The sequence below is a fragment of the Oryctolagus cuniculus genome, chromosome 2 (genome assembly GCF_051225735.1).
Source record: "Oryctolagus cuniculus isolate XC-2025 breed Fujian yellow rabbit chromosome 2, ASM5122573v1, whole genome shotgun sequence".
Classification (NCBI taxonomy): domain Eukaryota; kingdom Metazoa; phylum Chordata; class Mammalia; order Lagomorpha; family Leporidae; genus Oryctolagus; species Oryctolagus cuniculus.
In genome coordinates this window covers 33,504,471-33,528,834 of record NC_142868.1, presented here as the reverse complement: position 1 = coordinate 33,528,834, position 24,364 = coordinate 33,504,471, and the positions used below count along the sequence as shown (strand labels likewise).

Here is a 24,364-nt window from a genome sequence, read left to right as displayed (position 1 = left end):
GCTTTCATTTTTTAAAACCAAATGCCATTTGTGCTACACAAGAAAAAGATCACACACACATTGAAGTATATTACATACCAAATTTTAATACATTGGAGACCACTGATGTTTTAACTTGCACTGTCCGATGTTCATATATACTTCCTGCCCTATCTGTGCATTTAAACATCTCTGACCTGTCCTTTTAAAAGTCAAGTCTGTCTACTCTTGGACAGCTGTGCGAGGGAGGACGCTGTCCAGCAGATGCTCGCCACACTTAGGGGGCCAGCGAGACCAGACACTTGCTCATACACGTTCCAGTCAGGATATAACGGTCAGTTATGCAGTAATGGGCGAATGAGTAACAAGTCAGGATGTCATTATTTGTGATTCAACTTCAAAAACCAACATCCCCTGCTGTTCATAGCTTCATTTTATGATTCACTACTTTTATATACAGAATAAATAAAAATTATAAATCTGCAATGTTAACATACATTTGTGCTAATAAAATGTTATTTAAATATTTCATACTGGAGTTTTATCATTTCATTTGACAAAGTGAATCTCCTGCTAAAAATATTTCATTACTATCAGCGTACACTCTGCCAAAGGCCTAACTGTGAGGAAGCGTTGAGATTATGTTATACAGCCGGAGTCTGGAAAGCAAGCCAGTTTTTCCTGGGGAGTAAGTTTTTAGGTCTCTGTAGTGTTTAAAGTTGATGGGGTTAAAATCATGCAGTAAAATTTATTAGGATCTCTAAGGCAAGCATATAAATCCTTCTCTAGGTTAAATTAAAATGTAACTAATTTCCAAAGCTATATATTACTTTTATAACAAACACTGGTACTTTTCTTTAAAAGTGCCCCCAAAAAACCTTGGCTACCTATATATCTTACAATATAGCAATCTACAATTTTCCTTTGAGAAATGTAGAATGAGCAGAAAAACAGGATTCAGAGTCAGAAGATAAATTTGAGTATTAATTTGTTGGAAAGAAATACCTTCTTCAGGTTATTACCTGAAATACAATTGCTTCTCCAAAGTAGTTTAGGAAGAAGAGGAATCACTGGGATAGTACATGTGGATTTAGCAAGCTACTAGACAAACAAGGGTTACGATGACGTGGGTTACATTTCTGTGCCTTTGACAAGCTCCAGTGTCCTGTTTCACACAGGCACTAAATGAGTAGTGTAAAGCTATTTTGCAGGGCCTGAAGCTGTTGCACCCATGTAAAGAATCAACATTCAAAATCCCAAGCCTTTTCAAATTACCCCGATGATGTTGTAGGTTCATCCTACGTGAACTGATCACAGGCTCATCCATGCTGCTCATCGCTGTAACACAGGAGACTTTGCTTTTACATTTTTCCTAAATAAACTATGATGATGATGCATAAATAAAAGTGGCTTAAAAAATCTGGAAGTTTTTAATGTATTTCTAAATTATTATGCTAACAGCAAAGTCATAAAAATGTTTTATGACTATATCACAGCAAGCAACTGCTTATTGGGACAAAAAAGATGTTCTACAAGTCAAATGAACGATCATAATGAAATACACACAGCTTACTGATAGTTTCCTTAAAGCAGAAAGAGTTGGAGTACATCCACTGAAGGCTAGGCATTCTGGCACCACATTTGGCACCACCTGGAAGCAAATTTTTAAAATTTCCTTGATCCTGAAGGTCTTCTTTAAGGTTTAGAGGGCTTTTGTTTTCTTTTAGCCACTAGATTTTTCAGGAAAAATTCACCTATTTAGGAACAATGAAAACATACTATCAATTTCAAAAAAATATATAAGACTATTTCAATATTACATTTGTGTTTTCCTTCTAGGGAAGACTTATTTTTACTGGCATTTCTCTTTTCTCAAATGAGTGGTAGGGGCTGGTATTGTGGCACAGCAAGTTGGGCTGCATTTGTAACATCAGTGTCCCATATGTGGGTACCAGTTCGAGTCCCAGCTACTTCACTTCCAGTCCACTTCCCTGCTAATGTGCCTGGGAGGGCAGCAGAGGATGGTTCAAGTGCTTAGGACCCTGCCAACCACAGGAAAGACCAGAAAGGAGCACCTGGCTCCTGGCTTTGGCTTGGTTCAACCCATCATGGCAACCATTTGAGGAGTGAACCAGTGAATGCAGGATCTGTCTCTGTCTCTCTGTTCCTCCCCCACCCCTGTAACTCTGCCTTTCAAATAAAGAAATTTTTTTTTAAATATGAAGGCTAACATTTTTCTAAAATTTCCTATACTTAAAAGATTATTTCCTAATCATTCTAATATTTTCCTATACAATTAGTCACTGTTTTTAAAAATTATTTATCACTGTGGTCTCTACCACTATTCTTTCTGGTAACCCAGTATTATAAAGGGCCACCCTCTTGTATCAATGGCATGCTTCTGCACATCTTTTCCTATTTTATGTGCACTATCAATTCCTCATCACCGACAAAGTATTGCTGTTGGCAAAATTCATTTGAGAGAACAACTGTGCAGCGTTATTAGCCAGGACATGATGTTTATAAAACAGGCTTGTCGCAGCTGAGCAGACTCATCTGACGGGATCTCTGTAGCTCATCCCCTCCAGGGAAGCCAGAGCTTTCGCTTCTAATGGGCTTTCTCTCACTGCCTGAGCTGTGCCCTGCGCGGCACATGAGCTGCTCAGAGGGGCACCGTTACTTTTCAGGCCATCAGGGTTCCATTCGGTCCATCCTGTTCCAGCTCAGTGCTAATTGGCAGATCGCGGCCCAGGAGGCCTGAGTTTATGAGGACTCTGATTAACTTCTCTTCGTCAGCTTCCACACAGGAATAGAACGGTGATGACGATACCTATGCACCATCACCAAGAATGCCCAAGGCTGATAACTCAGCCACGTCACCCGTGCAGCTCCAACACCTCATACCAATCTGGTGGGAGTAAAACCAACATGTAGTTCATCATCTGAGGCTAATGCCCCACATACATGAATCCAATCTTTATTGGAGTAAAAAAAAAAAATCATTAAAAAGTCCATCGTATCCAGCTCTCTGCTATGGCCTGGGAATGCAGTAGAAGATGGCCCAAGTCCTTGGGCCCCTGCACCTGCATGGGAGATGTGGAGGAAGCTCCTGGCTCCTGGCTTCAAATTGGCACAGCTCTGGCCGTTGTGGCCAACTGGGGAGTGAACCATCGGATGGAAGACCTCTCTCTCTCTCTCTCTCTCTCCCCCTCTCTCTCTCCCCCCCCCCCTCCTCTCTCTGTGTAATTCTGATTTCAAATAAAATAAATCTCAAAAAAAAAAAAAAAGGGCCATCATGCACTGCCTAGATAATGTTAGACAGATTTTCCTTAAAAAAAAAAAAAAGAGAGGGAGAAAACAAAAACATCCACTCTTGCAGCCGATATCGGTTTTCATCTTTACAGGTGTTTTTAACATGCCAGCAGGACTGTGTAATGACTAAATCACCAGGAATCACTGGTGTTCAAAGACCCCATGCCCTGGCAGTAGATGTGGAATCAAATTCTTGGGCTTTACAACCAGGATAAGTTGCTAGTTCATTAAAATGTCTTAGATTTCCTTATAGGATCACTCTGAATGTTACTAATACTTGAGCATTAATTTGTTCAAATGGAATTCATGCCAAATTTAAACATACCTATGATTCAAATTCCAATATCTAAGGCGATCTTTAAAAGATTATAATGACATACTTTAGACATATCTAAAAATACCTAGCCGCTTATTCCTAACAATCACTTAAGTGTTAAGTCCAACTGACAGGGACAAGAACATACTTTATTAATTTTTTAGATTTTTATTTATTCATTTGAAAGGCAGAGACTCAGGCAGAAATCTTCTATCGTTGGTTCACTCCCCAAATTCCTGCAACAGCCAGGGCCAGGCCATGCTAAAGCCAGGAGCCTGGAATTCAATCCAGGTCTCCCACATGGCTTGCAGGGACCCAACTAATTGAGCCATTACCTGCTGCCTTCCAGGGACAGCATTAGCAGAAAAGCTGGGATCAGAAGCAGAGCTGGGACCCAGACCCAGGCCCTCTTCTGTGGGCACAGGTCCCCCAGCAGCAGTGCAACTGCGCCCCAAATGTCTGCCCCGCCAGAAACATTTTTAGATTAAACTGAGTGTGTTCTTATGACCTGAAGGCCATTATCAAGTGACTTTTTAATCCCTTGGAAAATGCTCTTATTTTAATAAATTAGCTCAAGCAACTGATCAAAATAAGAACTGAAATTTCAAAGGTGAAAAATCACACTGTATCTGGTGAAACCACTAAAAATTTCCATAAGAAAAAATGGTAATATGGATTCTTTTTTGTTGCCTCTGAGGGGAAAAATACAAAGAAATTAATGGTGCAAGCAGCAGTGTTATCAAATTCTTTTCAGTGCTTAAACTGATTGGAAATCAGGGAGACTGGAGTTGCAGATGGCATTATTTTCAAATGAATCTACATTTTTCAGAGAATCATTATATGCCTGACATGCTTTGTCATTTCTGAATAAACTACAACTGAAACTCACCCAAAATAAAATAATGAACTTATTGTTTCTGCTTTTGCATAGTTGTTGAGTTGTATCAGGAGCAGGAGTTAGTTTTGTGAACAGATGAGGTTTAGGAGAAACTTCCCCATAATATTCTAATAGGACCCTGAAGGAGCAAAGCTCCTAGAGATGTCACAAACACCTCCCTCCATGCCCCCCGCACGACAGCTACGTTCACAGAATCTGCCTGAGAGGGCTGGTGGTTTGGGTGGAACTTAGCGTGGAAAGCTAGCGGCCTCAATAAAACCATCTCCTGTGCTCTAACATACCTGCTTTATATGAAGAACGCACCAAAGGGCCACTTGCAGTATAATGAAATCCAAGTTCATTTCCTACTTTTTCCCAGTATTTGAACTTCTCAGGAGTAATATATTCTTCAACCTAGATTGAAATGAGTACTTCCGATCAGATGCCAGAATTGCCCTAAATAATTCGGGTTCTATGGAAACCCCATCCCCACCGACTCACAATGCTTTCCACTCCTTCCCTTATGCAGGCCCCTCCCCTGGGCCTTCTGCCCCTCCCTCTTCTCTGACCCAGTTCTACTGGTTACTAGTTGGCCTTTCTATCAGAAGGGGCTTACAGGGAATGAGAGAGGGGAAACCTATCGTGTACTACATTAGCTATTCAAAGGACAGAGGGAGAAAATGAGATTATGTTTTCCCTTCATTGATTAATAGGCATAATCAAGAATTAGTCATGCCCATAGGATTCCTGAGGACAAAACTATCTCACTCATCTGATACTTCCTGCCTAGCCTTGTGACTGGCACACAGTCACACTCAGCACAAACTGCCTGAATGAATGCATGAATGTCCACTACAGAAACAGAAAGACTGGTTTTCTTACTTCATGGCTGGCTCTCACGTAACTCTAAGGCAAATCACCGGATCACCGAGCGTGACCGAGTACAATGTTCCAACTTTTTAATGCTTTTTCTATTGCTTCACTTCAACTGTACAATCTGGGGGCCAGCAAAGAAGCACCAGAGTAGCTGCTCTCTGTAGATAATAAAATGGAAACTGGGACTTACAAATATACATGGAACATTATACTAAAAAGCCCCCAGTTTCTGAATACCTGTGGGCGATGAAGATTTAATTAATATTGCCAAGAAGTATTTATCAATTTGAGATAAGGTACCTTAAGGTGACGCTTTGTTGGTTGCATATATTGCCCTAAAGTTAAACAGTCCACATCTGCTTCACGAAGTGCTAGGGGAAAAAGCACATATTATATTAGCAAGCATTTTTTAAAAAAAGATTTATTTATTTGAGAGACAGAGTTACAGAGAGAGGTCTTCCATCTGCTGGTTCACCTCCCCAAATGGCAATAATAGCCTGAGCTGGGCCAAACATGCTATATTAGGCTTTTATTCAATATGTAAGATGTGCTGGGGCCAGCGCCACGGCTCAATAGGCTAATCCTCTGCCTGTAGCGCCGGATTCTGTCCCAGTTGCTCTTCTTCCAGGCCAGCTCTCTGCTGTGGCCCAGGAAGGCAGTGGAGGATGGCCCAAGTGCTTGGGCCCTGCACCCGCATAGGAGACCAGGAGAAGCACCTGGCTCCTGCCTTCGGATCGGTGCGGTGCGCTGGACACAGTGGCCACTGCGGGGGTGAACCAACGGAAAAAGAAGACCTTTCTCTCTGTCTCTCTCTCACTGTCCACTCTGCCTGTAAAAAAAAAAAAAAAAAAAAGATGTGCTGGGTGGGAGGCATGGGATTAGGCCTCTGAAATATCAGAATCTTTTTTTTTAAATAACAATTTATTTATTTATCTGAAAGGCAGAGATACAGAGAGAAAGAGAGGCTGAGAAAAAGAGAGAGAGAGATCTTCCATCTGCTGGTTCACTCCATAATTGGCCACGATGGCAGTGGCTGGGCCAGGCCCAAGCCAAGAGCCAGGAGCTTCTTCTGGGTCTTCCACATGGGTACAGGAGCCCAAGAACTTGGGCCATTCTCTGCTGCTTTTCCAGGCACGTTAGCAGGGAGCTGGATTGGAAGTGAAGCAGCCAGGACTCCAGCCGGTGCCCATATGAGATGCTGGCACTGCAGGCAGAGGCTTAGCCTTCTATACCACAGCGTTGGCCCTGGAATCTTTCTAATAATAAACTGTATGCATTGATAACATAAACATTTTATTTACTATTTGAACTTATTACTCTTTGAATCACTAAATACAAGGGTAAGTTAGTGGAAAAAAATGAAATTAAAAGATAAATCTGGTGCCAACACTGTGGCATAGCAGGTAAAGCTGCCACCTGCAATGCTGGCATCCCATATGAGCACTGGTTTGAGTCCCAGCTGCACCACTTCCGATCCAGCTCTCTGCTATGGCCTGGGAAAGCAGTAGAAGATGGACCAAGTTCTTGGGCCCCTGCACCGTTATGTGAGACCCAGAAGACATTCCTGTCTTCTGTCTTCTGTCTTCGGATAGGCCAATCTCCTGCCATTGCTGTCATTTGGGGAGTGAACCAGCGGATGGAAGACCTTTCTCTTTCAAATAAATAAAAAATAAGTATTAAAAAAAGATAAATCATAACTAGTATTCAAACAGTACTTTATACTTTGTGTTTCTGTGTGGGTGCAAACTGTTGAAATCTTTACTTAGTATATACTAAATTGATCTTCTGTATATAAAGATAATTGAAAATGAATCTTGATGAAGAATGTGATAGGAGAGGGAGTGGGAGATGGGATGGTTGCAGGTGGCAGAGTGGTTATGGGGGGAAAAAGCCACTATAATCCAAAAGTTGTACTTCGGAAATTTATATTTATTTAATAAAAGTTAAAAAAAAAGATAAATCTATAGTGCTAGCAACTGGCATAATAATTAAGATGCTACTTGGGACATCTGCAGCCCATATTGGAGTGCTGGGTTTGAGCCTGGCTGTATTCCCAATTTCAGCTTCCTGCTAATGCACCCTCTAGAAGACAGCCAATGATGACTCATGAAGTTGAGTCTCTGCCACCCATCTGAGAGACCCAGACTGAGTTCTTGCCTTCTGGCTCCTGGTTCCTGGGCCAGCCTCACCAGTTGTGGATATTTGGGGAGGAAACCAGAGATAAGAGATTGATTTCTGTCTCTTTAACTTTCAAATAAATAAACTAAGAAAGTTTTCAAAGGCATTCATATTTTTTCACAATACGCATTTTCCATTAACTTTTTGTAGACCTTTCATAACTGCAAGTAGGCCAAGGACCCTCATGTAAAATAAAAACTTTTTACATTTAAAGGGTTAAAAAAGTGCAAGAATCACAAAGCAAATGGACTTGTGGGACTAAAGTTCAGCTAAATCCAAAGCACACCATGTTACATGTCAAGTTCACAAGCAAGTTCTCCTCACCAGGCCTGGGTTGGTGTTAATTATTTATGCATTGTTAATGTCTGGCTCTCAAAAACAGTCAAATGACAGAACAAGAGAGACGGATGAAACCACGGTCACTGGATGGGGGAATCAATGGGATGCACGTTGTCTCCACGTGTGACATTCCGTGAAGTTCTAAGAAAATCTACTTCCTTTCCTTTTCATGCTGCTGTTCACTACATACCGTGCTCTTAGCACTTGCACAGAGACCATAGAGGAAGGGTCGATTTATCAGGGTCTTCAAAGTGGACTTCCTGCTGTTATGTTAAATCAGGAGTGGGGACCTTTCCTGTCACAGGCTATTTGGGTATTTATAACATCATCCACAGGCCATACAAAATTATCAACTTAAAATTAGCCTGCTACAGGATGGCACGGCAGCATAGTGGGTAAAGCCACGGCCTGCAGTGCCTACATCCCATACAGGTGCCAGTTTGAGTCCCAGCTGCTCTATTTCTGATTCAGCTCCCTCTAATGTGCCTAGAAAAGCAGCAGATGGCCTAAGTGCTTGGGCCCCTGAACCCCTGTGGGAGACCTGGAAGAAGCTCCTGGCTCCTGCCTCTAGTGCTGGCTCCAGTGGTTGTAGCCATTTGGGGAATGAACCAGCAGATGGAAGAATTTCCCTGTCTTTCCTTCACCGTAACTCTGCCTTTCAAATAAATACATAAATCTTTTTAAAACAAAAAAATTAGCCAGCTATGGATTTACTGAATATCTAGCCCTACATGTGGTTGCCTTGGCAGGATCAGACCAAACGGCTCCATGGGTCTAATAGCTCCTGTGGCCTGCATGTTGCCCCACCCCTGCTTAAATAAATGGGAAAGAGTTTTTGCTTTTCAGTTTCTTTACCTTTCATTGTTGCATATACTTGCTCATCATTCTCGCCTAAACCCAACATTATAGACGTTTTAGAAATAACATCAGGCTGAACCTCCTTGGCGTGTTTCAGGACACGTAGCGACTGGTCAAAATTCGCTCGGGGATCCCGAACTTTCCTTGGAAAAGAGCAGGGGTGTTGTCAGCAAGAATGACAAGTTCAACCAAGAACACAGTTATGCAAACAACTGGAGAGAGCAGGAAAGTACATGGCGGACATTATGTTACATCATAGGGTTCAGCGGCAACATTTGTGCACGTATGCCTAACTGCTGACTTGGGGGAGAAAACGAGGCCTCGGTGGGCTCCCTAGGTCTGTCAGTTTTTAAGCCCTCACAAGCTGGGCAGGAGAAAACTAGAAAGGAAAAAATCATTTTGGGTTTATGTACTTACAAACCAGAATTCTGTGGCTAAAAATTAATGATCATAAGGGGTAATCAAAAGAGAAGGGGAAAAGAGCAGAAGAAAGACAATTTCGACCCTGAACAAAGAAAAAAACTAATCTGAACCCATAGTTAGAGGGCTGAAACTTTTATGTTCAATTCCTTCCTAAACTGCCCTCTGCTGGCAGGTACACGACACTGCCTTCTCTTGGGTAAAGAAATGCATGATTCTGGAATTTTCACTGGAAAGGATAATGTTTCTTGACTGAAACCAGGGAAATTGGCACCCACTGCTGGTGACATCATGACAAGGTTGGCCCTGGCTCCTTGCTGGACTTCAGTGAAGGCCAAACCATGGCTTAAATAGCAAGAAAGCCCAAAGGCCCAAAGCTGTTGATGTTAACGGAGCATTCATTTGAATTAGAAAGCAGCTTTATTTTCTGTAATTGATCTGTTTGTTTATTTTAATCAGAGATTAGTTCACAGGGTACAAAAGAAGCACACTTGTGAATTTTAAAATAACCAAAAAACTCAGTTACAGTCCTATTTTAAAGGATTTTTCCTTTGAATTTAAGTTATGCACCTGCATATTTAGGACTTCATGGAAATATTGGTTGTTTACTGTAATTTCTGTAAGTTCTATGATGTAGAATAATGTGTACAATCAAACAAAATCACTGCTAAATAGTTTACTAAAGTTAAACAATATTAATCTTGCCTGAAATGTAAAATAATTTTCATTTTTCCTGAAATTTGAATACATTCATCATGTGAAATAGTCTTAATTATACCTACCTACTAAAATCATTAGGCAATGTAAATAGTGTCCACATTTTAAAAAGGGTTTAAAAATGCAGGTGAGCGATGCTTCTGCACCATTATTGCACATATAAGGATACTTCAAAAAGTTTCTGGAAAATGTTTTGGCAAAAAATTTTTGAAATTCATGCATACAGGGTGTCTTCAAAAAGTTCATGACAAATACATATGACAAAACAATAAGTGATTTCAATTTTTTTTTTTTTTTGGAGAGGCAGAGACATGGTAGGAGACAAACAGAGAGCTTCCATCTGCCAGTTCACTTTGCCTAGAACAGGAGGCAGGAGCATGAAACTCAATCTGGATCTCCCATGTGGGTGGCAGGGACCCAGCTACTTGAGCCATCCTAGGGTGCCTCGAAGGATGCACAATAGCAGGAAGCTGCAATCAGGAGTGGAGCCAGGCACCAAACCCAGGTGCTCTAGTGTGGGATGCATGTGTCTTCTCTGCCAGGCTAAATGCTCACTCTGGCTTTCAAAAATTTCTCACACTAAAACAAATTTATCTTTTAATTCCATTTTTCCACAGACTTTTTGAGATTCCCTCATACTGGCATCAAATATATTTTTAAGGTCTTTTCTTTCAAATTATAGCCAAAGCAATTGCTCCAGGGTAATTTTTCACTCTTCCAAACTCTTCTTTGAAAAAAATAATACTGGCATTTGCAACATACTATTTATTCAAAAAGAAAAAAGATGCGCATATGTATATTAAAACATATATTAAAGAAAAATCCATACTTAGTGGAGTGCACTTTTTTTAGATTTATTTATTTATTTGAAAGTCAGAGTTACACAGAGAGGGAGAGAGACCTTCCAACCGCTGGTTCACTCCCCAGTTGGCCAAAACGGCCGGAGCTGCACCTATCCAAAGGCAGGAGGCAGAGGCTTCTTCCAGGTCTCCCACATGGGTGCCCAGGCCCAAGAACTTGAGCCATCTTCTGCTGCTTTCCCAGGCCATAGCAGAGAGCTGGATCAGAAGTGGAGCAGCCAGGACTCAACTGGCACCCATATGGGATACTGGCATTGCAGGGGGCAGCTTCACCCACTATGCCACAGCGCCAGCCCCAGTGGAGTGGGCTTTAAGGCATTGTTTGGGGAGGGTCGGCATTGTGGTGTAGTGGATTAAGCAGCTGCCTGAGATGCTGGCACATATGGGTGCCGGTTCCTGTCCCAGGTGCTCCACTTCCAATCTACGTCCCTACCAAGTGGCCTGGGAAAGAAAAGGGAGATGGCATGAGTGGTTCAGCCCCTGCCACCCAACTGGGAGACTCCAACGAAGCTCCCTGTTCCTGGCTTCGGCCTGGCCCACCCCTAGCTGTTGTGGCCATTTGGGTAGTGACCCAGCAGATGGAAGATCTCCCCTTTTCTGTCTCTAACTCTGCCTTTCAAATAAATAAATAAATCTTAAAAAAAAAAAAAAAAAAAAAAAGGAAGACACAGCTTGAGATTTCTACATTTCACACTAGAGTGCCTAGGTTCAGCTACCAGTTCTGCTTCTGATTCTAGCTTTCTTTAACATGCACCCCAGGAGGCAGCATATAATGGCTCAAGTAATTGGGTCCCTGTTACCTACACAGGAGACCCAGATTGAGTTCTAGGCTCCTGGCTTTGGCCTGACCCAGCCCAGCTGTTGCACGTATTTGGGGAGGGATCAGCAGATGAAAGATCTCTCTCTATGTCTTTCTCTGTCTCTTTACCTTTCAAATAAAAATGTAAATAAATAAATAAAATTTTAAAAAACCATACATAGACACATAGTAACCTGATGATATCTGTTACTCATGCCTTATTGTATATATTTACACATACCCAGAAACATAAACACTAAGATGTGAATAAGTGATATTACTGGGTAGAAGCAGGGGTGGTGTTCACACTTTTCATTGGCTATACTTTCTGATTTTTCTGACATTCATTGGGGTCTGTTTAAAAACAAGAGCTCACTTTGTAAAAGTCAAATGCAATGTTTGCCACTGAAAAAAAAAATGAGAATGAGAAAAATAGACTCTCCTGACTCTTTAACTTCCCCAATTCCTCTGTACACATAATCACCTCTGTAATTCTGGAACTGTTTCTACGTTATGTGCGTACACATCTAGTCCCGACAGAGCAACTTTCTCTATTGCTTTCAGATCTCCTCGGAAATCAGGGGTGAGACACTCCACGAGAATTTTTGGATTCCTAGGAGGGAAAAAGATAAGTATCAAAATGAGGAAAAGAATGGCCAGAACTGTTGCTCCCAACAGAAATTATCAACACCCATTCAGGATCAGCTTTTTTTTTTTTTGGACAGGCAGAGTGGACAGTGAGAGAGAGACAGAGAGAAAGGTCTTCCTTTGCCGTTGGTTCACCATTCAATGGCTGCCGTGGCCTGCGCACCGCGCTGATCCGATGGCAGGAGCCAGGTACTTCTCCTGGTCTCCCATGGGGTGCAGGGCCCAAGCACTTGGGCCATCCTCCACTGCACTCCCGGGCCACAGCAGAGAGCTGGCCTGGAAGAGGGGCAACCGGGACAGAATCCGGCGTCCCGACCGGGACTAGAACCCGGTGTGCCGGCGCCGCAAGGCAGAGGATTAGCCTAGTGAGCCGCGGCACTGGCCCAGGATCAGTTTCAACACAGTAATACTGGGACTTTGCCAAGAAAACACAAAAATGTTCGTGTGTGAACCATTATATGAAAACCAAACCAAAACTCCAGAACATCAAATGATATGAACGTCGTGTTTAAAACACATCTGCATGCAAATAATGATCAGAATAAAACTGGAGATTATCTGGACTTCTAAGTCTAATGTATGCTTTTAAACAATGACCTTGTTTCAAAAAGTTAAGATGAAATATTAAAACATTAAACAAATTATCAAGTGAATCGGGACATTTAACGTGTAAATCTAAGTATTATTTGTTTCAACTTTGATTTCTTTTACAAGTCATCAAATGGCACCCTCCTCCCTTTTTAAGGCAAATATTTCACAACTGCTGTAGGTTTTACAACTATTTTTCAGGCTTGCTGAGTCATGGGGCTTTGCTTAAATGACACACAAGCTAAACATTAATCTTCTATTCATATTGTGGCTCTCTCTCTCCATCCAAGCAGTATAATGTGAACTAGGTCACAGAGCTCTTCCCTTTGAAGCTAACAGAAATGATTGGGACAGCTGGCGATTTTTGCACAAGCCCAGTGACAAAGTGTCTGGAGCTGCTGGGAGAGAACAGATAGAAAGAGTGGGTAGGCCTCTCACCAACAGAAGAGATGAGAAAGAACGTATCATTACATGACTCAGTTTTTTAACTGCAAATTGAGACTCCTTAGTGCCTTTTGAAATAAACTGAGTAGGGGCTGGTGCTGTTGTGCAGAGGGTTAAAGCCCCAGCCTGTAGTGCTGGCATCCCATATGGGCACCAGTTCGAGTCCTGGCTATTCCACTTCCAATACAGCTTTCTGCTATAGCCTGGGAAAGCAGTGGAAGATGGCCCAAGTCCTTGTTCCCCTGCACCCACGTGGGAGACACAGAAGAAGCTCCTGGCTCCTGGCTTCGGATCAGCTCAGCTCTGGTCGTTGCAGCCATTTGGGGAGTGAACCAGTGGATGGAAGACCTCTCTCTCTCCCTCTCTCTCTGGCTCTATCGCTATCTTTAACTCTGCCTTTCAAATAAATAAAAATAAATAAAAAAAATAAACTGAGTAGGCTACAGCAGTTTTTTTAAATGACCTATTAAAACCAGAAATTAAATTTATTTAGGAATTACCAACAAGCACTGAGCTGTGGGAAGTGAGCATGGCTCTTTTTCAAAAGCATGGAATTCAAATATAAATGCAAACATGGATTATGGGGAAAACTCCCAAGGGATAAAATCTATATCAGAACTTTTAAATTTGAATAATGTTGGAGCTTATCTCATTCTAACTATTTTCAGATGAAGAGTTCTTAAAAATCAATGCTAAGAACACTGCAGTTTTGAACTTCTTAAAGGAAATCACTCAAAGTTTAAACTACTACTTAAATATGAAGCAGGGTCCAGTGGACTATTGGGAATAGCTACGCCTGTGCCACTGATTCGCTAGAAGCTTCTGCAATTGCCCATCTGAGCACACAGACGTGCTTTTTCTGGAGAAGGGAGCAGAGATTACTGGGAGGTTAGAAACCACTGCTTTAAGGTAAAACTTGAGACAAACTGAATTTATATGGGTCCAAGAAGGTCCTAAGCTTACATTGACAAAAGCAAAAAACAAGTACCTTTCTTTAATGTATGATACAGTCTTTGCAATGTGTTCTGCTCCCCCATCAGGCATATCTGGAAAAGAAAAGAATCTTCCACTCAAGGCTATTTGACAATTTAGTAAAAGCCAGTTTCCAGGGGAGGCATGATGTCACACTAACCATCGCGATCCACAGATGTCAGGACAACATAATCCAGACCCCACTCTGCAATGGCCTTTGCAGTATTGTAGGGCTCATTGGCATCCAGTGGAGGGGGGTTTCTTGCAGTCTTAACAGAACAAAATCTGCAACCTCTGGTACACGTGTCACCCATCAACTAGAATAGAGATGTTACAGCCAAATAGATCACCTTCATCAAAATAGGGTTGACAGAATAAAGCAAATCGCTAAGAATGCATACAATTGAATACAAATACATGTAGTAAAACTAGAAAAAAAGGGCAAAAATAAACTCAGATTTAAGAATAGTATTAAGGGAAGAGGAAATGGTGGGGGGATAAGGGATATAATTTACGTTTAAAAATGGGATCCTGGGGCGGGTGTTTGGCGCAGTGGTGAAGATGCCACTTGGGACACCCACATCGCCTATCAGAGTGCCTGGGTTCAGGTCCTGTTTCCACTTCCAAGTCCAGCTTTCTGTTAATGTGCACCCTGTGAACTTGTGGGTGATGACTCAAGTACTCAGCTCCCTGACACCCATGTGGGAGACATGGATTGAGTCCTCAGCTCCTAGCTTCAGCCTGCCAGAACCCCAGGTGTTTGGGGAGTGACCCAATGGGCGGGAGATCTGTCTGATCTCTCTCAAATAAATAAAAATCAAAAGTAATAAAAATGACATTCTAATACAGTTTGGTGAGTAGACATCGAGATTGAAAGGTACTGTTAAATTCTATTCTCAAACTGGAGGTGAGTATTGTCATAGCTTATAACATAAAATAGGTTATAAAGATTCCTTTGCATCTGCTTAATACATTGGATTTAAAGAGACATAAAATACTCAATTAACCCATCCATGTGCAGGTCTCTGGGAGTTAAGCAGAAAGCACAGTTCTTTCTTATTAAATAGATGGAACAGAAACATAAAATACTAAACAATAAAAATATTTCCAAAATTAATAGGAGAGTGAGCGGAAGGCAGCACATGATCAACTATAAGACAGACGAAGAATCAATACTAGATTTATTAAGAGAAGGCTAAGGCCTCAACATTTGGTATTATTCTGTCAGATTTTTCTTTTTTAATTAATTAATTTTTTTGAAAAACAAATTACAGACAGAGGAAGAGACAAAGATCTTCCATCCGCTGGTTCACTCCCAAATGACCACGCTGGCTAGGAATGGGCTTGGAGGAAGCCAGGAGTGAGGCACTTCATCTAGTCTCCCACATGGGTGCAGGGGCCCAAGGACTTAGGCCATCTTCTGCTGCTTTCCCAGGCACATTAGTAGAGAGCTAGTTCAGAAGTGGAGCAGCCAGGACTTGAACCAGTGCTCATATGGGATGCCAGCATTGCAGGCATTGGTTTAACCCAAAGTACCACAACACTGGCCCCTCTGTCAGACTTTTTTCTTCACAGTTTTAACAAACTCTTATGTGATATGTAATGTCCAACCAGAGATTCCTAATGTGCATTTTTAGAAGAAAGATAGAAAATATTCCCTTCCAGTTTCCAAACGAAAGCTTTGAGTTGAGGCTGGCCTCACCATGATTGTGGCTGTGGCAGTGGCATACTCGCCACCTCCCCAACACTCTCCAATGTTGGGACAGCGGGCTTCCTCACATACCTGTGGGTAAAAGGGAGCAGAACACAATCAGGTTGGAAATATCCATCAATTGAACAGAACAGTTAATGATTACACATCTAGAAAAAAAAATTATTTATTTGAAAAGCAGAGTAACATAGAGAGAATGAGCCAGAGATTTTCTATCCACTGATTCACTCCCCAAATGCCCGCAAAAGCCAGGGCTGAGCCAGACTGAAGCCAGGAGCCTGGAGCTCCATCCAGCCTCTCATGTGGGTGGCAGGAGCCCAATACTTGAGCCATCATCTGCTCTCTCTGGACTGCATCACCTGGTTGGGAAGCTGGGGCTCCAACCAGGCGCTCTGAGATGAGAGGGATGTGAGTGCCTCAAGCAGAGGCCCAACCTGTTGTACCACAACACCAACCCCTTGATTACAGTTTCAACTGCCCGTTGTTGACAACCTATTTTAAAATGTCAAACTGCATTAGGATCCCATCTCAAAATTGAAAACCGTAATGAAAAATATGAAAAGATATGTATTGAGGGGCCGGTGCTGTGGCGTAGCAGGTAAAGCCGCTGCCCAAAGTCCTGGCATTCCATATTGGCACTGGTTCAAGTCCTGGCTGCTCCATTTCCAATTCAGCTCACATCCCATATTGACATTGGTTCGAGTCCTGGCTGCTCCACTTCCGATACAGCTCTCTGCTATGGCCTGGGAAAGCAGTAGAAGATGGCCCAAGTCCTTGGGCCCTGCACCTATGTGGGAGACCCAGAAGAAGCTCCTGGCTCCTGGCTTCGGATTGGCACAGCTCCAGCTGTTGTAGCCAGTTGGGGAGTGAACCAGCAGATGGAAGACATCTCTCTGCCTCTCCTCTCTGTGTGTAACTCTGACTTTCAAATAAATAAATAAATCTTTAAATAAAAAAAAGATATGTATTGAACAGTTAAAGTGGGGAGGTTAATATTTGGATTGTGTTTATGATACATTTTCACTTTAATTTTATACTTTTCCCAACACATACTTAATTTGTAACATAAAACAAAAAATTCTTGGTCCCCAAGTTTCAAGGAAGTCTTTGGTTTTTTTTGTACTACTAAATATAACAAAAAATACAACTACCTTTCATCTCTCTTGCAGGAAAAAATTATTTTAAATGAATTTCCACTACTGGTGGTAATGTTCACTTAACACCTTTTACTCACTTTCCTTGCTGTAATTTATATACTTATTATTTTTAAGATACAAATAAGAATGAATGATATGGCTTTAGTAGAGGAAGTTAAAGCTTTGGTAACTTACTGTATGGAGATTTAAATTCCGCAGTGTATTTTTCAGTTTATTGTAATTTTTCCCTATGGGAATCTCTGTCTTTAGCCAGGGAGGCAGTCTTAACCTAAGGGAAGCCAAACATCATTCTATTAATAAATATGCTGCCACTTACTCATCACTGAGGTTACTTTGCTCTATTAGAATTCCTAGTTAAAACTGCTTTCCATAATCCTGGAGTAACGTTCTAATTTCTCTCATAGCAACAAGAACAAAGAATCAAATTTAGGCTTCCTCAAACCATTCTAGAAAATACCCATAACAGGTTTATGTCTCTTTTACAAAGGCACAAAGAATGGGAAAGATTTTGAATATCTCATTCCCAACGAATATTACCCCCCAAAAGTACTACACATATTCAGAGTGAGAAGGGATGCCAACTGTGCCTTATTTGCCACATTCTAGATTTTATGGTATTTATTTTTAAAAAAAATCTAAAATTTGGAGTGGGGCTGTGTATCTGTAGCTTGCCCTGGACTACCAGTGGAAGTGTTTGCCACAACAGTTTGCCCTCTACACGGAATTCCCTCACCATCCTTTTAAATTAGAAATTCACAGGTCCCGTGTAAATTGGGAGAAGCAACAAGTTAAATCAATATCCAATAACAATTTAAAGTTTATCAAAGTCTAATAAATTAGTAGCAAGGTGATAACCTTCACTTTCTAAAGAAAGCCAATGCTGGGAAGAAAACAGTGAGGTGGGAGTGCAAGATGGGTAGAGCCTAGAAAAGTTGAAGGAAAAATGTTACAGGCCACCGAGAAAAGAAAAAGATTCCAGTCACTAAACTCACACATCACTTCTTTCTAAAGATTTTTACTTAAATATAGCTACAAATAATGCACAAAGAAGGAATGGGACAGTAAAATCATTTCAGTTACCGTTCTCCTTTCTGGCGTTTTAAGTTTCCTTTGTATTCATCCCAGGTGCTCTTATCTGCAAGATCCCCAGAGAGAAAATCTTGAAGGTCTGGTCCATTCTGTAGAAATTCTTTCTTTTTATCTGGCAAAGAACTTAATGTTCTGACTGGGCTGCATAAATATCTTCCAAAAACCTAAAGAAAAAGTCATTAATGACACTCATTCACTGGGTTCTGGAATACTTTGTTTTAACCTGAAAGGGAAAGTTAAAGAACTGATTGGGGATTGTGTCAAATTATTTAGGGGCTCCAACTGCCCAGGAGATCAGAATCCAAGATTCAAGATGACTCTACAGGGAACCAAACCTAAAGGAAACAGAAATTAACTTTCTTTTGGAATAACTTAAGAAACCTGTGCCTAATACGTCACATTTTTATGTACTTAACAGGTAGTACAGGTGTGTCTTTTTTTTAAGATTTTTTATCTATTTATTTGAGAGGTAGAGTTATAGACAGTGAGAGGGAGAGACAGAGAGAAAGGACTTCCATCCGCTGGTTCACTCCCCAGATGGCTTCAATGGCCAGAGCTGTGCCTGATCCAAAACCAGGAGCCAGGAGCTTCTTCCAGGTCTCCCACGCGGGCGCAGGGGCCCAAGGACTTGGGCCATCCTCCACTGCTTTCCCATGCCACAGCAGAGAGCTGAATCGGAAAAGCAGCAGCCGGGGGCATTTGTTGAGTATCGGAAACCATGGTAATTGGCTTCCAGATCTGACCCATTTTTGCACAGGATACCTAACACCCTACAAAGCACAGTGAATTCCACAGATAGCGCCCGTGGTACTGCACTAGTCCGTGCCTGCAGTTTTGGAGGGTAGTTTCCTCTGGGTTCCTAGCAGCTGGAATGGCGTGTAACACACGGGATGATCCCAATATCAGCAGCTACTTGGGATGTTCCTTTGCAATGCTCCAATAGAGGGTGCAAACCACTCTAAGCAGAAAGAAGCTCTAGGTGCCAGCCCAGAGAGACCCTCAAACCAACCAATACCAGAGAATCTACCTCACAGGATAGTAGGGGGCATTAAAAAAGTTGACATGAAAAATGTTTCCAGTAGTCACGGGTGGGGGCCGGCATCGTGGCATAGCGAGTAAAGTCGCCGCCTGCTACGTTGGCATCCCAATGGGGCGCTCCTTGGAGTCCCCACTACACTACTTCCGCTCCAGCTCTCGGCCTTGGCCTGGGAAACCAGAAGAGGATGGTCCAACTTCTCCGGCCCCTGCACCCACGTGGGAGACCCGGAAGAAGCTCCTGGCTCCTGGCTTCCGACAGGCGCAGCCGCTATTGCGGCAAATTAGGGAGTGAACCAGCATATGGAAGACCTCTGTCTGTGTCTCTCTGTCTCCTTCTGTCTCTGTAACTCTGCCTTTCAAATAAATAAAATGAATGTTAAAAAAAAAAAAGTGATCGATCAACAAGCATTGGCCTTTATCATTGCGAGCTGAAGGGATGGGAGCCCCACACCCCGCACCCGAACCCTATTCGCCCCACCGCTCACCCGGGGCCCCAGGGTGCGGGCGGCGTCCCCGCAGCGTAGAGACATCCCCTTTTTAGCCTTAACAGGATGGGAGGATCACAAAAAACACAGAAAGGACAGGTCGACACTCCGTCGCTCGGCTTATGACGAAGCACTTGAGCCAGAGCAACATGAGCTGCTCCGCGATTGGCTGCTTTAGTTTTCGGTGGCGTCGCACATTCATGACGCAATACGCAGGGCCCTTACGCACTACAAGTACGTGATGACGACAGACGCTCTCTCTTTGCCGCATCTACTGCGAGGTGAGGATGTTTCTGTATCCGATGGGCCCTGGGAATCTGAAACCATCGCCTCTAGGAAAGCCAGCGGCGCGGGTCCGAGCCTCGGAACTCGTATGCTGTTTGTCCCTCAGCGCGACGAGCGCAATATGGACCTGGAGGCGCCAGGATACCAGTCATATTGTAGGCTTTTAGGCCTCCCCCCCTACCCGTTCCTCACCCTTACTGGCATGGCGCCGCCCGGACGGAACTTCCAGAACTGGTCTGAGCGGGGAGTTCGCCCGCTGGGCCTCACAACACGCACTTTGTGACCGTTCTTTTCGGGCCTGGACGCTTTGGGGCCCGCTGTCAGGCTGCGTTTTCTTATGTTCTGGGGATTTCTGCCGGGCAGTTCCGGTGGACGTGGAGCTGTCGTGCGTTGTGGTTCGGTGGCACTCGGGCCCTGCGCTTGCCTTCTTACCGCCCGTGTTTATGTTTCAGAATGAAGACCATTCTCAGCAATCAGACGGTCGACATCCCAGAAAATGGTATGAGATTTGAGTGTGTGTATTTTCCTCCTGCATTATTTGCTGTATGTGTCCCAAGCCTTTAATTCCGTGGCCTTAACGAATCAATACGTTCTCCGTGCAGTCGACATCAGTCTGAAGGGGCGCACAGTCATTGTGAAGGGGCCCAGAGGAACCCTGCGGAGGGACTTCAACCACATCAATGTGGAACTCAGTCTCCTGGGAAAGAAAAAGAAGAGGGTGAGTCCTGGGGCAGCGGGTGGCCGGGGGACGCTTGGGTCGCTTGTTTGGAAGGTAGTGGCTTCCAAAGGCACCAGGTTTGGAGGTTCAGTGTGTTAGCTTTAGAATGTGACATCTAGAAACATAGCTTAGAATTGCTTTAGTGAAATTGGAAAACCAGGTTGTGAAGACAGCGGATTTTTAAAGCTCAGTGGTGTTAGTGCTTAGAAATTAAGCCTAGTTTTATGATGGCTTTGTAAGAATCTGGGATTCGCTTTCCGAAAGTGAAGTTTGTGGTCACTTGGGGCTGTCATTCCTTTGTGAAATTGTGTTGTCACTTGGGGCTGTCATTCCTTTGTGAAATTGTGTACCTGTGTTGTATAGTAATGAAAACGCTTCACTGCCGGAGGTGTGTGTGTGATTGGGTTTTCCATTCCAGAAGCTAGAGTAATTCGGTGAATAAATGGACTGCCATTTTGGTCCTACTTGTTTCTGAAAAGACCGCTAAAATGCTTTTATCTGTTAACAGCTCCGGGTTGACAAATGGTGGGGAAATAGAAAGGAACTGGCAACTGTTCGCACGATCTGTAGTCACGTACAGAATATGATCAAGGGGGTTACACTGGTAAGCAACGTGACCAAACTTGTTTTTGGTAGGGGAGGGTTTTCAGCTGTAGTTTGTATACACAACTAAATATCTACTGCAGAGAATGGGTTATACATGAATGTGGCAAATAGGCATCTCTGGGTTTTAGAAGATTAAATAAAAAATCAGATGGATGCAGTCTTTAAAAAGATGGAAAGGTAAAATTCTTGGACTCCATATTTCCCTAAATGCATGTCACACATCACTCTTATTCCCATTAAGTCTCCCCAGATAAAAGTTCATGCCAGTTAGCTTGGTTTGCTAGAAAACTCAACCCGTCTAGTATATACCTGATAGTGGCACCCTGAACTCCTGTTGAATCACTTTTCACTTGTTTATCCTTGCGCCCAGACTGAGTTCCTTAGTAGCCTCAATTCTTGCCTTCAGGCATACAGTAGTAACTCAGCAGATGTCAGCAGCATGCCGAAGAGTGGGGTTTGGGACTTCTGATGAGGTTGTGTTGTTACATCTTAGGTCTGTGGATGCAAGTTCTAGGGATGTTGACTGAAAAGGATTGGTACCAGTGACAGTCATTAGAATACTTGGACAACGAGAGCTGTGTTGGGTTTTTTAAGTTAAATTATAACCTAAGCATTTTTTAAGAATTTAAAAGTTAGCTTTCCTTGATGTTAACGGCTTGTTTGTTTCTTAGGGCTTCCGATACAAGATGAGGTCAGTGTATGCTCACTTCCCCATCAACGTGGTTATTCAAGAGAATGGGTCTCTTGTTGAAATTAGAAATTTCTTGGGTGAAAAGTACATCCGAAGGGTTCGGATGAGGCCAGGTATGTGCATATCTTGAGATATGATTCAGAAATATTTTCTTTAGACTTTTGAAGGCTAGTGTTTTGGGGTGGCCATGACTAAAGTCAGATTTATTTCAGAATTGTGTTTTGAGTATACTTAAAAATAGTTGCTGGTGTTCAGTGATTCTGTCTTCCTTGTCCCAGTTGTAGTTCCTGAACGGGTATACTTGAGAGTAGTTAGCAGTGCATGGTAGCTGCAAAATGGAAAAGGTTTATTTATTTGAAAGAGAGATCTTCCATCTGCTTGGCTGCATCGGATAGGGCTGGGTCAGGCTGGAGCCAGGAGCTCCTGGGTCTTCTTTGTGGGTTCAGGGGCCCAAACACTTGGGCCATCTTCCGCTGCTTGTCCAGGCCATGAGCAGGGAGCTGGATTGGAAGTGGAGCAGCTGGGACTTGAACTGGCACCCATATGGAATGCTGGCAGTGCCAGCAGAGGTTTAACCTGTCAGCAATGGCCCCCCAAAAAAAGCTTACTTGAAAGTTGGAGAGGCAGATCTTCCATCCACTGGCTTCCCAGGTGCCCACAATAGCTGATGCTGGGCCAGGCCAGTGCCGGGAACCTGGAACTCAACTTGGGTCTCCCATGGCTTACAAGGATCCCAGTACTCGCCACCATCTGCTGCAGGTGCACATTAACAGGTGCTTTCATTAGTGCTTGCCTAATACACAGTAAACACTGGAGTTATTGAACATTTTAAAGCTTGAGGTGGGTTGGGATGCGCACAACGCATATTGGAGGGCCTGGAATTGAGTCTGCCTCCACTTTCAGCTTCTGATCCAGCTTCCTGCTAATAAAATTCTGGAAGGCAGCAATCCCTACCACTCATGTGGGAAACGTGGATGCTTTGACTCTGGTGGTTTGGTTTGGTTTGTGGTTTTTTTTTGTTTTTTTTGAAAGAGTTACCAGACTTTTACTGATCTTCCATCCTCTGATTCCCTCCCCAAGTGGCTGCAACAGCCAAAGCTGAGCCAGAAAACAAGGACTTTAACTGGGTCTCCCAAGTGAATAAGCACTTGGGCTGTCTGCTGCTTTCCCAGGCCATTAGCAGGAAGCTGGATTGGAAGTGGAGCAGGTAGAACATGAACCTGCAGGATGCCAGCATTGTAGATGGTGGCCCTCAGCTCCTGGCTTTGACTTGACCCGGCCAGGGTTGTTGGCACTGGGGAGTGAACCAGCGGATAGAAGGCCTCTGTGTCTTGGAAGCTTAGTGCTGAGTGCTTTTTTAAATCTGTTGGGATGGGAAGAAGAAATATTCTAAGTACCAACTTTGCAAAAATACTCTGTGGTCAGCATCATTAAATGAGATCCCTTTTGTTAAAAAGCAACAACTTTATAAAGGATTAAAAATACATTTAGCAGAAATAAGACTTGGTACAAACCTTTGTATAACTAAATTGCTGTATTTGACTGTATTGAATTACTAAAAGAACGGACTGATTCAAGCAGAAACACAAAATTAGATTGGGACCCATAAAAGTTAGTCTATAAACCAAAATCTCAAGGTTCATTTGCTGAATGAAATTTTAAGGGGAAGAAATAATAACAGATTTGATTTTATGTTGATACCAAGCAAATGCCCCCTTGCCTTTTAGGTGTTGCCTGTTCAGTGTCTCAAGCCCAGAAAGATGAATTAGTGCTTGAAGGAAATGACATTGAACTTGTTTCAAATTCAGGTTTGTATATTTTCTCTAATTATGCCTATAAAGTTTTTGTCTGAATTGGATCTGTGGTATTTTGTTTCATTTGGAATTGCCTTTTTTTTTTTTTTTTTTTTACCCCTTTAGCTGCTTTGATTCAGCAGGCAACAACAGTTAAAAATAAAGATATCAGAAAATTTTTGGATGGTATCTATGTCTCTGAAAAAGGAACAGTTCAACAGGCTGATGAATAAGACCTAAAAGGTAGGTTATTGTGTTTGGGGATCCTGATTTACTAAATATAATTACTGGGACACAGTAAATGTGGCAGAATAAGAGATTGAATGAACATGCTTTTTACTGGGCTTACATCTAACTATGAATCATGGTCATAATCTTAATATGGCTTAGATTTATTTAGCATAATATTTATCTGGTCAAGAGATTTACAGATGTTTTCATTTCTTTTTACAGTTATCCGGCTGCAGAAACAAGAACCCAGATTGTGTCTTGTGGTATTTTAATAATGCAATAAAAGATTATTGATTTGAGACTTCTGTAGCTGATTATCTTTTCCAGCCACTTATAAAGTAAATAACTTAGGCATAAACTATGATATGCTAAGAAAA

The 24,364-nt window shown here is 42.5% G+C and overlaps 2 protein-coding genes across 7 annotated transcripts; one reads left to right on the top strand and one right to left on the bottom strand.

Annotated features, from left to right (window-relative positions):
- Positions 1-66: 66 nt before the first annotated feature.
- Positions 67-19,865, bottom strand: LIAS (lipoic acid synthetase). Of its 4 annotated transcripts, XM_002709274.6 has the most exons (11): positions 19,664-19,865; positions 18,132-18,304; positions 17,226-17,319; positions 15,886-15,966; positions 14,344-14,500; positions 14,200-14,257; positions 12,016-12,144; positions 8,733-8,878; positions 5,661-5,731; positions 4,787-4,898; positions 67-1,733 (listed from the first exon to the last, which is right to left on the bottom strand). In XM_002709274.6, exons 1-11 carry the CDS (start codon positions 19,706-19,708, stop codon positions 1,675-1,677), a joined length of 1,125 nt encoding a protein of 374 aa, XP_002709320.1. In that variant the 5' UTR covers positions 19,709-19,865; the 3' UTR covers positions 67-1,674. The 4 variants fall into 4 exon arrangements, with proteins under 4 accessions (XP_002709320.1, XP_051698430.1, XP_089181470.1 ...); XM_051842470.3 differs by lacking the exon at positions 12,016-12,144 and having other exon boundaries at positions 19,664-19,841; XM_089325344.1 differs by lacking the exon at positions 17,226-17,319 and having other exon boundaries at positions 19,664-19,809.
- Positions 19,866-19,868: 3 nt separating this feature from the next.
- Positions 19,869-24,286, top strand: RPL9 (ribosomal protein L9). Of its 3 annotated transcripts, none has more exons than XM_002709392.6 (8): positions 19,869-19,944; positions 20,401-20,447; positions 20,551-20,666; positions 21,175-21,270; positions 21,944-22,076; positions 23,691-23,771; positions 23,883-23,999; positions 24,210-24,286. In XM_002709392.6, exons 2-7 carry the CDS (start codon positions 20,402-20,404, stop codon positions 23,987-23,989), a joined length of 579 nt encoding a protein of 192 aa, XP_002709438.1. In that variant the 5' UTR covers positions 19,869-19,944; position 20,401; the 3' UTR covers positions 23,990-23,999; positions 24,210-24,286. The 3 variants fall into 3 exon arrangements, with proteins under 3 accessions (XP_002709438.1, XP_051698434.1, XP_089181472.1); XM_051842474.3 differs by having other exon boundaries at positions 19,922-20,103; XM_089325346.1 differs by having other exon boundaries at positions 19,922-20,182.
- The last annotated feature ends 78 nt before the right edge of the window (positions 24,287-24,364 follow it).

Bases quoted from the DNA above. Each gene is read 5' to 3' on its own strand.
- RPL9 (XM_002709392.6), top strand. From the start codon at position 20,402: ATGAAGACCATTCTCAGCAATCAGACGGTCGACATCCCAGAAAATG. The intron at 21,271-21,943 runs GTAAGCAACGTG...TTTGTTTCTTAG, and splicing joins TGATCAAGGGGGTTACACTG to GGCTTCCGATACAAGATGAG. The intron at 23,772-23,882 runs GTTTGTATATTT...TTACCCCTTTAG, and splicing joins TGAACTTGTTTCAAATTCAG to CTGCTTTGATTCAGCAGGCA.
- LIAS (XM_002709274.6), bottom strand. From the start codon at position 19,708: ATGTCTCTACGCTGCGGGGACGCCGCCCGCACCCTGGGGCCCCGG. The intron at 4,899-5,660 runs GTACCTTATCTC...ATTTCAATCTAG, and splicing joins CAACAAAGCGTCACCTTAAG to GTTGAAGAATATATTACTCC. The intron at 1,734-4,786 runs GTATGTTAGAGC...GTTCCTAAATAG, and splicing joins GCGTTCTTCATATAAAGCAG to GTGAATTTTTCCTGAAAAAT.